Raw genomic sequence first — 11,572 nt, forward strand, 5'->3', positions numbered from 1 at the left:
AAAGGGATCTAGCCTCGGCTTTTACGGACCCCGAATGGGATAAGATGATATGCCTCGCACATAAAGGTTTTGTTTCCGCCAGGGTACAGGAATGCTCATTTAAATTGCTCTCCCGTTGGTACAAGGTACCAGTGGAGCTACACATTTACCTCCCACAAATCTCGCCGTTGTGCTGGAGGTGCGGGCGGGGTGAGGGCTCTTACCTCCACCTGTGGTGGGAATGTAATGATATTCATGCGTTCTGGCAGACGGTAATTGGGGTGATCAAGGAGACGGTTGAACCGGATTTTGTGGCCTCGCCTGAGGCGCTTTTGCTACATCATTCGCACTCCTCTCTGGGCTCGTACAAAAGGTCGTTGTTGATCCACCTACTCCAGGCGGCGAAAATCATTATCCCAAGGTATTGGAAGAAAGTGGGCCCCCCTCCTATCAGGGCTTGGGTGTCTAGAGTTAACTTTATTGCACAAATGGAAGATTTGGTGGCGTCTTCTAAGGGGCAAGAATATAAAAATGGCCTCAAATGGCTTCCTTGGTCCATGTTTGTGGCTTCTCCTAGATTTTTAGATATTTTCCCCCGCGGGGCCGTTGACGAGCCAGGCTCGGGATAGGTCTTCGCAGTCTCACTAGTCTCTCACTGGGAGGTTTCACTCATCACTCATCGGACTTCACTTACTCATACACACACTGATTTAGCAACACTGACATCCTGGAGTTGTTTGTTCGAGTTATGTATTTTATTTGTTTTTTTTTATTTCTATTTTGTTTCATTGTGCTCATGCCTGTAACCTTATACATGCTCTTCTGTTCCTGTCATACGGTACTGACTTGCATGTGTACAATTTGTTCTGTTTTTTTTTTTCATTTCTCCTTGTTACGCGGTGTGCTTCTTCATCATTATTATATGTACACTCTGTAAATTGTCTTTCTGCATACCTTTAATAAACGGAGATTTGAACTAATTGAAATATATTTCTTATTTGAATATGCCAGTACAATACCAACAGCTTGCTGGTTATTTTAATGTTAATAAAAATATGTATTAGATTAACTGCTGCCTTGTTTTATATTCTACCATAATCAACAATGCCACTGTGATGTTTATGGTTCACAGCACACACCAATATGTAAAAGTCATTCTCTGAATCCCATGATTATATAAAACACCTAGTTTTAATCATGTAGCTTTATGGGCTTGGTTACTGTCACATTTCTAGGACATCTTAATCACATAAAAAAAAAATCACCAACAATTTACCTTCTTTGTTTCGGAAATAAGACCAATGCCCCTGTTAAGACAAAGAATTTAACCATTTATTAATTTTATGTAATTGAGTGTACTGTAATTGTTGGACCACTTATATAATTAATAATAAACATCAACACCAGGCTGCTTTAACTGACAGGCATAGTGTCCTTCTCTCCATGGTACACTCCGACCTGTAGCTGATCATCTTGAACTGCAGCCCATGTCATCTGTTTAGTGGAGAACTTGGCTGTCCAGTCTCCTGAACTATTGACAACAATGACTCCCCCAAGGCCATTCACTCTCGTCTTCATGTACTTTAGTCCTGCCTCTGCAGCTTCTTCGGGGGACATTCCTGAAACAAAGCAGTAGTTAGCACTACACCACATATCCAAGATTCATTCAGCTTCCCCATAAAGGTTTCAGACATGATACAGATGGAATTATATAAAAACACACTTTCTGGTCAGTATGTTTCAATAAATGTTAAACTATTGAATATTAAAATATTGAATACAAATGAAACACCAGAGTAAGAGAAGCAGATAGCTAGGTGTGGACCGATCATTTTATCTGTAATCAATGCACACAGATAAAATGCAAACTATGAATATACCTCATATTGCAAAAGATAGTATATTCAATAATGTACATTAGTTACTTTGGCTTGTAGCACACTATTGAGTAGCCATAAACAGACAATCAGCATCTTAAATCATTAGATCTTAAATCTTAGTAGATTCATAATATACAAGTATAAAAGTTTACTCAACTTACTGTTATATTAAACCACATCCTTATTTTTCAGAATGGTGTGACAGTGAGTTTTACTCAATGCTTCTCTCTGTATTTAACTTTAGCTGCTCGCTAAGCCTAACCCAGAGCGGTGCCACCAGCTGCCCTTCCATACATGCCAATGTCAGGATATGATGTCATACTGCGGTGTCAAAACTATAGAGGCTCATCACAGTGTGCCATAGTGTTAATGGGCAAGCTAGGAGCTAGCAGTGATCTCCCTTTGTGGTCTCAGACTTGCATGACTTAAGTTACAGGTTCTAAGACTGGAATCTTAGGGTAAGCATCTAAGCTGGTAAGTTTTACAGTCCCTAACCTTTTTCCTAAAAAGCCATAATGTGTCAGGTGACCATAGAGCTTGTAATGTAGAATCACAGGGACTGTGAAATGAACACATACACACAACCGATGTATCAAATAGTCAGTGTAAGTTTACCAACCTTGTTCCATATGATTTATTATCAACCTTGCAAGAGTCACCTTCATAATGCTTTCCCCATGTCCAGTGGTAGATACTGCCCCAAAGGCATTATCAGCATATCCCCCACTGCCTGAAATGAAGAAATTAATGTTATTTGTGTAAGTGCCATCCATTCCATTTTCAGAAAACCCACCAACAGAATCTTAGGCATTGATTGTCTGGTCAAAGTACATGAAGCTGAAATAGGCATCACTCTTAGGCACATCTGCAGCCGTGACGTGCCAGAAGATGACATCAAATCCAGATGCTCTGGACTGTGCCTCAGCATAAAGGGGCAAACAAAGAAACCTGCGTGGAGAGATCAACCCTTCCTTTACCAATACCTTCCCAAACTTAAATAAGAAATATATGCCGTAACAGTATATGGAGCACCTAGACCATAAAGCAGCTCAATAATGTAAGCAATTACTGCTTGAGAAGTTATGGTCTTAACTTAATATATGAATGCATTTTGTTACTTAACCCCTTTGTGACAATGTTTTAACATTTCTGCTGTGCTCGTGTTTAGCTGTAATTTACTGTACCCACACAAGTTATATATTGTTTTTTTCCCAACAAAGGGTTTCTTTAGATGGGCACCGCCATCTTGTTAGGTTTTTTTTTGTTTATGTCGTTGAATGTCTATATATAGAGGCACTTCAGCAACACTGGCTAAGCTTAGGAGCCAATCAACTATCGCGCTTTGTCGTCAAGGGCTTAATTCATCAATTCTAAAAAGAAATCCACAAAAAAGAAAGCAAGATGGACACTATTTAAACACGAACTATTACACCTCTTTCACAGCTATGTTTTACTTGCTCTATACTAACATTGGGTTTACCTATACATGCTGTATCACCAACACGCCCAACCATTTTATTCGTTAGTCCACCAGTAGATGTAGCACATGCCACATTTCCTTCACTGTCAATGGCCACAGCTCCTACTGTTCCCAGACCACTAGAGAAATGAGATAAGAATCACTGTATTATTAGTGCATGTATACTTCAACAAAACATGTCAAAGAACACGTATAAGACATCACACTATAAAATGTGATTCTTGAAGAAAAAGATAATGATTATGTTAGAGGAACGGAAAGCAAGCCTACAAACACCAGAATAGGTTATACATGTAAGAAGGCAGTGCGATCCCTGGCCTGTGACCTTGGGAGATGTAGGTCGCATGTGAGGATTGCTAGGTGGGAAGTTATTGGTAAATCAGCCTTTCACTCATTAGGCATCGTATTTAGAGTGCTATGGTGAAATGGCCTCAAGCACATGCATCTACTTTAAAATGTTCTTTTCACAGCTTCAGTTAGGTTAATGGAAAGTTTCTTTCATAATTCCATTAATACGGGAAAGTGCAGATGCTAGAAGTGTGTATGAAAGTAAAACAAGGATTGGAACAATAAAATACAGGAATTCATGTACACTGGATATCATAAATGTAATGTTGAAAACTACTACAAAAGCATGAGGTCCAAAAGTCTACAAAAATAGCTTTATTTAGTGATTGGTATATGGATGAAATTGAATTCATTACATCTGTGACACCACCGGATTGGAGCCAGGATGAAGATTTGTCTTCCATCTCTCCCTGGAGCGCTCTGTAATTAATTTTTCATTGGGGATTTCAGGAATACCTTGTGCCTTTGCAAAAAGGGAGGCCCCTTTACATGTCAACAGCATGTGGTCTGTCTGCAAAAAGTAAAGAAAAGACATAATACGGGGAGGGATACAGTATAATTTTTGGGTCACTATTCTTCCGCATGAAACCGACACAATATAAAGATGGAGAAGAAATGCTACAGCAAGGATCGTATCTACCCATCTAAATAATTTATACTCTGATAAGTCATATAACCAAGACCTTGTTGAAATATTTATTCTTTGGTTTTTTTAGTTAGGCAGTTGTGTTTAAAAATCCAAGCCAATGCTGCATTTGATTGAGCAGACATAGATCCCCTTAAACTCCAAAGGATGGTGAGAACAGAGGAAATGAGTCCAGGGCATTTCTAAAATCATTCCCATGTGCCAGTATACACACTGATCACTATGTCCTAATATTTCTGGAAGAAGTCCATAGAAACAAACATTACAGTCTCCAAATTGGCACCTTTAGAAGTGACCCTGCACTTTAGTCATGCCAGAAGGCCACTGAATGGAAAACCTGTTGTCAAACTCCAGTCAGCTACCCTGCCTTAAAACGATATCGCTTCATTAGAGGCAGCTTCCCTATAAACACTAGATGGCACACCAAACCCAATATCTGGCATGGACTGGATTTTGAGATTATGGGTCTTTCTTGAATGTCACCCTGATTGACTACGTATTATGAAGACCAAACTCGGTCCTCCTTGTAAGAAAAGCTAAGAAAAATAGAAGATATTTTACCATGCATTATGCATAAACGCTATCCATCACCATCCACTTGTGCCTGATTGTGATTTTTGAAAATTGTTGAAGTATGACCACAGTATTTTAACTAGGGCTGCAACAACTAATCGATAAAATCGATAATAATCGATAATGAAAATCGTTGCCAACGAATTTCATTATCGATTAGTTGAATCGATTTTTATCGATTATTAAATGAGGGTTTTTTCAGAGTAAACGCTCTGAAAAATACCCCTCATTATATAATCCGTTTAGTCTGACTCACAGCAGCAGCTCCTACTTACCAGCCCCTCCCTGTAATCACTGTGACAACTGGCCCCGCCCCCTTCCTTCTCCCAGAAGGCCAGAACCACATGGCTGTGACACTCATCTAACTGTAAGTATAAAATTAATATTTGGGCTACTAAAAGGTAGGGGAGGTGGGAGTTAATTTAGGGGCAGTTATGGTTAATGGGGTGTTTAGGGTTAATTTAGGGGCAGTTATGGTTAATGGGGTGTTTAGGGTTAATTTAGGGACAGTTATGGTTAATAGGGTGTTTAGGGTTAATTTAGGGGCAGCTATGGTTAATGGTGTGTTTAGGGTTAATTTAGGAGCAGCTGTGGTTAATGGGGTGTTTGGGGTTAATTTGAGGCAGTTTTGGTTAATGGTATGTTTAGGGTTAATTTAGGGGCTGTTGTGGTTGATGGGGTCTTTAGGGTTAATTTAGGGGATGTTGTGGTTGATGGGGTCTTTAGGGTTAATTTAGGGGCAGTTATGGTTAATGGGGTGTTTAGGGTTAATTTCATGATGAGGACTGAGGGTTAATTTTATTAATTTATTAAAGTTAACTTAAGGTGCAGTTAGAGATCAAGGGGGGCAAACTAAGGGGAATCTAAATCCTGGGGGCAGTGAAGATTAACCCAGTACTTATTTATAAAAGTATGGTCTGTGACTCTATGAGGGGACTATGAGATATCTGGGGGTATACGGCATATCTGGGGAGGACGGAGTGACATATCTGGGGGTATAAGGCATATAGGGTATATAAGGCATATGTGGGGAGGGCAGTGTGGCATGTCTGGGGAGGACAGAGTGGTGTATCAGGGTGTATAAGGCAGATCTGGGGCCACAGTGGCATATCTGGGGGTAGAGTGGAGTGGCGTATCTGGGGGTAGAGTGGAGTGGCATATGTGGGGAGGGCAGTGTGGCATGTTTGGGGAGGATGGAGTGGTGTATCGGGGTATAAGGCGTATCAGGCACAGTGGCATATGTGGGGGTAGAGTGGAGTGACATATGTGGGAGGCAGAGTGGCATATGTGGGAGGCAGCGTGGAGTGGCATATGTGGGAGGCAGCGTGGAGTGGCATATGTGGGAGGCAGCGTGGAGTGGCATATGTGGGAGGCAGCGTGGAGTGGCATATGTGGAAGGCAGAGTGGAGTGGCATATGTGGGAGGCAGCGTGGAGTGGCATATGTGGGAGGCAGCGTGGAGTGGCATATGTGGGAGGCAGCGTGGAGTGGCATATGTGGGAGGCAGAGTGGAGTGGCATATGTGGGAGGCAGCGTGGAGCGGCATATGTGGGAGGCAGCGTGGAGCGGCATATGTGGGAGGCAGCGTGGAGTGGAATATGTGGGAGGCAGCGTGGCATATGTGGGGGGCAGCGTGGAGTGGCATATGTGGGAGGCAGCGTGGAGTGGCATATGTGGGAGGCAGCGTGGAGTGGCATATGTGGGAGGCAGCGTGGAGTGGCATATGTGGGAGGCAGCGTGGAGTGGCATATGTGGGAGGCAGCGTGGAGTGGCATATGTGGGAGGCAGCGTGGAGTGGCATATGTGGGAGGCAGCGTGGAGTGGAATATGTGGGAGGCAGCGTGGCATATGTGGGAGGCAGCGTGGAGTGGCATATGTGGGAGGCAGCGTGGAGTGGTATATGTGGGAGGCAGCGTGGTATATGTGGGGGGCAGCGTGGAGTGGCATATGTGGGAGGCAGCGTGGCAAGCCTGGGCTCAAACGTGCATAAATTGGGGGGGGCTGGTTGCGAAATAAAGGCAAGAAATGCATTTTATCAAAGTTTTTTTATTATGCTGTTTGTATTTAATATAATTTGTTTATTACATTATTTTAAATAAATGAAAAATTTACATTCATTTTTTTTATCCGATTAATCGAAAAAATAATCGGCCAACTAATCGATTATGAAAATAATCGTTAGTTGCAGCCCTAATTTTAACCATTATATATATATATATATATTACATGCAAAGTAACAGAATGCAGTAGCTTTATATTGGACTATATTGTAATGACAAGCTTTCAGGAGTCTTCACTTTATCAAAAGCATTTCAGAAGTAAAACACACAGGTTGGATGTACAAGGGCTAAAACAACAGGGCAGAAAACTAAGTGGGGTTTATAAAAAGCCAGTCCTATAGACTGCAAATATATGGGAGAGTGGGAAGGGTAAGAGATTAAGGGCGAGCATGTAGTCCAACAAGATTCTGCAACATTGCATCTACATTACTGGACTACTACAGCTACTCCTAACTCCAATATATATATATATATATATATATATATATATATAGAAACAAAACACAGACAACATGTTTTTAGTCCCCATATGTTGTTTCCCAGCAAATAGAGTAGGTTACTTTTGCACGTACAGAGTATTTTGTACCTTTTCCATAACCAGACGGGCAAGTGTTATTGGGTTAGCTATGCATCTGACAGCAGACACAGCACCAGACATTAAATTTCTCCCATCCATGATTATTGCATCCATCTCAACATCTCCCTCTTCATTCAGGACAGACCCATAACCTGAGGAAACATGTTTTTTTTTGTATTTATTTTAAAAGCTTTGACCATCTTAGTATGAGACCCTAAACACATTAACACAAAATGTTCATATTGGTCTTGAAACAGAAGTACTTCTTCCTCTTGGTCAACAGATTCAGACTTCACAGGCACGCTCTACTACATCTAATCTCTGGTATGTTGCCTTTTTTACACTTCCTATAGGACAGGATATTCTTAAGGACACATTCGCTCCTCTCCCTGCTCCGGAGGAACATTGTGTTCATTGCTGTCCTTCATTGCTTATATACAGAGAACTTTGCAAGTTCTTAAGACATTAAGCGGGGTTAAAAACTCTTACATGGCCAAAAAAAACAAAAACGAAAAAACCTCTTAGCGGGAACTTGATTTAGGGACTAACGGTCAAAACACAGGTTGACAGAGGAGCTTTGCTTTGTTTCTGTTGATATTTACCATTGACTACAGACTGTTACATTATTTCACATAGACCAAAAAAAATCCATAAACAATTAAACAGCAATAACAAATTATGTCTGTCCTTTCTGATGTTGGTGCTCTGCCGTTATTGAGTACTACTGGAGAGATGGATGTAAAAATATAGAATTTAGAAATCAGATAGGTTTAGAAGCCAAGGAAGGACATGTGCATACATATAAATACAATAAAAGGCCCTTAAAAATTGGCCACCCACAACAAAATCATGTGCAATACCGAGTCTGAATGTTTTCAAATGTTAGATGCCCTGCCATTAAAAAGATTGTTAGGTGATCCAGACTGTGGTATTGTTAGAACATCCGGTAGACGCAATTCTTAACTTTGTTCACCAGAACATTTTGCTTGTCTGAAAATACTTGCTGGTATGGTTTTCTGTGTGAGCAGGTAGTATGGAATGCCCCTTATTAATAAATAGATCCCATGGATTGTGGGACATAGCCCAGCTTAATGCTTACATGAGTAATTGTTCCTAGGGAGAATCATTTTTGTAATCTACAGAAGGATCAAGTAACAATGCAGAAAATCTAAATCTTACAGTTAACCCCTTGGAAATTAGCAGTACTTGCGTCAATGTAGGTGGTGGGATAAAAGTTGCATACCTGCATTAAAGTGTGGATCATCTTCCAGCACAACCACAGCTTCCTCCACTGCAGTCAAGGCTGTGCCTTTTTGCCTCAAGCAATCATAGCCTTTTAATGCTGCTCTTTTCACTCCAGTACGATATCCTTCTTCATATTCCTTGACGATAGTGCCAGCACCTCCATGGACAACAATAACAGGTTTCATGCTCTTGAGAACAGATACTACAGGAGAATATTTAAGACTTAATCAGGTGGGGTAAATACATTACACTGTATCAATATACTTATATCCAAACTACAAATTCCATAAATCCCTATATACACTAATACAAAAGGCTGAACCTTTAAGAGTTAAGAATGAGGTCCACATTGTGTATTCACTCAACTCAAACTTTGCTTTAAGTTTAACTTTTCAACTAACTTTACATGTACGGGCTCAAAATGCATTGTTTTCAAGGGGTTTAGGGACCGCCCATTGTCCTTAAGGGGAAAAAGTTTTCATGCACCTACACAAATTATATATTGGTTTTTTTGCAAGGGCAGGCACAGCTTTCTTTTGATATCATTTTTAGATATATAGTCCAACATTTAGTATGAATAATACATTAAAATAATTAAAATATTTGAGACAAAAACCATTTTGTGGACTATTTTCAAATGATAATTGTCCCCAAACCAGTCCAGTCGAATAAAATACTGCAAAATATATTAACGTTAGTGTCCTGAATTTGAAAATACCCAACATGCATAGGTTTTTTTTTTTATGGGTTTTGAAAGTTACGGGGCACAACATGCCATTCTGTTTTCCAACTTGAAATTTTAATTTATTTGAGCCTGTGTCTCATTTGGGACTGGCTAGCAGCCCACCAGCTCAAAATATTTTTTTGTGGAAAAGACAAGCCAGGGTTCACTCGGAGCACTTGGACACATCATGTAACCAGTCAGTCACTAACTGGCAAAGGGAGTCGTAACATTAATTTTTGTTGCTTTTTTCAACAAACATTATACGTTTGTTTTTTTTTAGTATTGTTTCCACAGATTACATGCAGCTGCAAAAATCTATTTACCTGCATCCACAGATCATAAAAAAAGCAGTTTTTTTTAATGCTACAAGCCAAACAAGAAAAATATAAGACGCTCATCAAGAACAGTCACTTCAAAGCCTGTTCTACAGTGCTTTCCCACTCAAATTTTAGCTCTTGTGCCATTACAAAGAAAAAATCTCTGTATCAGTCTGATCCCACCCAAAAGGGTAGTTCCTCTGCATAAAGGAACCAACAACCCAAGAGGTACATTTCATACTTTCTCATTAGTGGTGTACAGTTGGGGTGAATCCCAAGAGATCCCCGGAGGACGAAATGCCATACAAAAAGAGGATGAGATACGCATTTCAAGGGCCGGCCCAAGACATAATGCCGCCTGGGGCGAAGTTTAAAAGACCGTAGAGCAGCCTATCAATCGGTCTTTCTGTTCTTGGTGAGTGTCTCATATCTTTTTTGTATTGCATTTAATTCTACAGGGCACACTACATGACATGCTCATTGCACTGCGCGAATGACAATCCACTATGCCCAGTCCAGATAAAAAGATAAAAGTATGCCAGGCTTTTGCTTTGCACATACACCTGCCACAACTCCATCACACTTGTCATCAGCCTGGCTGACAGTGATGATGAGTTGTAATCCAGATTTATTATAATCATCAAGTGGGGGGGGGCTTTGCCCTCCCCTTCATGACTGCAAGGATCAGAGTTTTTTCAACGTACCAGTTACATAGTTAAAAAAAAACGTCAATGACCGCCTGCTACTAACTTTTACTGAGGCTCCACTCACTCCCCGTTAATAAACCCTTATGTTCATGGAGAACTCGGGGCATCGATTCATAACGGAAGTCTCGCCTGAGACTTCTGGTGCGGGAGGGAACCACCATTTAATTTTTTCCCCTGCTAATCTAGTTATTAATTCAATAACTAGACATCAAAGCTTCACAACAATCCTACAACTGTTATAAAGCCTGACAAAACATGAACAACGCAACACACAGGAGACACTTGATCTTTTAGTTAATCTATCCACAACTGCAACGCACTCTCAGGCATCCGCAAGCTCGTAAGCTTGCGAGCAGAACCCTCTTCACCTAATGTATCAACGCGTCTTAGTCTGTCGGTTCTAGTTTTGTCATACCCTTTCAATGTATGTATTGTAAGAAGCGCTGCGTAAACAGTTAGCGCTATATCCATATAATAATAATTAGTAATAGCCACAGGATGCAGTGGTACCATCATATACTAGTCTGTCAATTTATCATACATCTTTTACAGAATATAAATTGGGCTGATCAGCAAATTCCTTAAAATGGAACGATAACATCTGGAACCAAGCCCTCTGATGTGAGCCGTAATAAAAAAGCTTTTCTATTGGCAGACCAATAATCCGAGCATGACAGGGAAAGCCAGCCCTGCGGCAATGAAAGCTACTGATAGGGTGAGACGGTGCACAGCAGGCTTTATATATATATTCACGGATTACTGATCGCGTGTGCGCGCTGTACGCCGGCTGCCAACCCTACCAGTGGCGGCAGCGAGACCTGGAGCACGTGACTACAAAGAGCATGCCGGGTATTTCGCGTATACCGGTCCTAGCTGTCACCTCTTAGCGCGTCTGCGTCAGTAATAGCTTCTCACACAGCCGCCAGCGTCGAATGACATGCGGAGGAACGGGAGATGTTGTTTAAACATAACGCAAAACCCGCTACATAAACCGCCCCCGTAACGCCTACAAGGGCGGAGCCAGGGAAGCGGTTCAA

The 11,572-nt window shown here is 41.0% G+C and overlaps 1 protein-coding gene across 1 annotated transcript; it reads right to left on the reverse strand.

Annotated features, from left to right (window-relative positions):
- Positions 1–1,251: 1,251 nt before the first annotated feature.
- On the reverse strand, positions 1,252–8,972 carry LOC149302381 (isoaspartyl peptidase/L-asparaginase-like). The gene is given in 7 exon segments (XM_089482451.1): positions 1,252–1,286; positions 1,392–1,598; positions 2,479–2,589; positions 3,340–3,458; positions 4,044–4,198; positions 7,552–7,694; positions 8,786–8,972. Coding segments are annotated over 7 exon segments (957 nt in total).
- Positions 8,973–11,572: the final 2,600 nt, after the last annotated feature.

Source organism: Sceloporus occidentalis, unplaced genomic scaffold (genome assembly GCF_023333645.1).
Source record: "Sceloporus occidentalis isolate IW3139 unplaced genomic scaffold, rSceOcc1.0.p SCAF_19, whole genome shotgun sequence".
NCBI classification, from domain to species: Eukaryota; Metazoa; Chordata; class Lepidosauria; order Squamata; family Phrynosomatidae; genus Sceloporus; species Sceloporus occidentalis.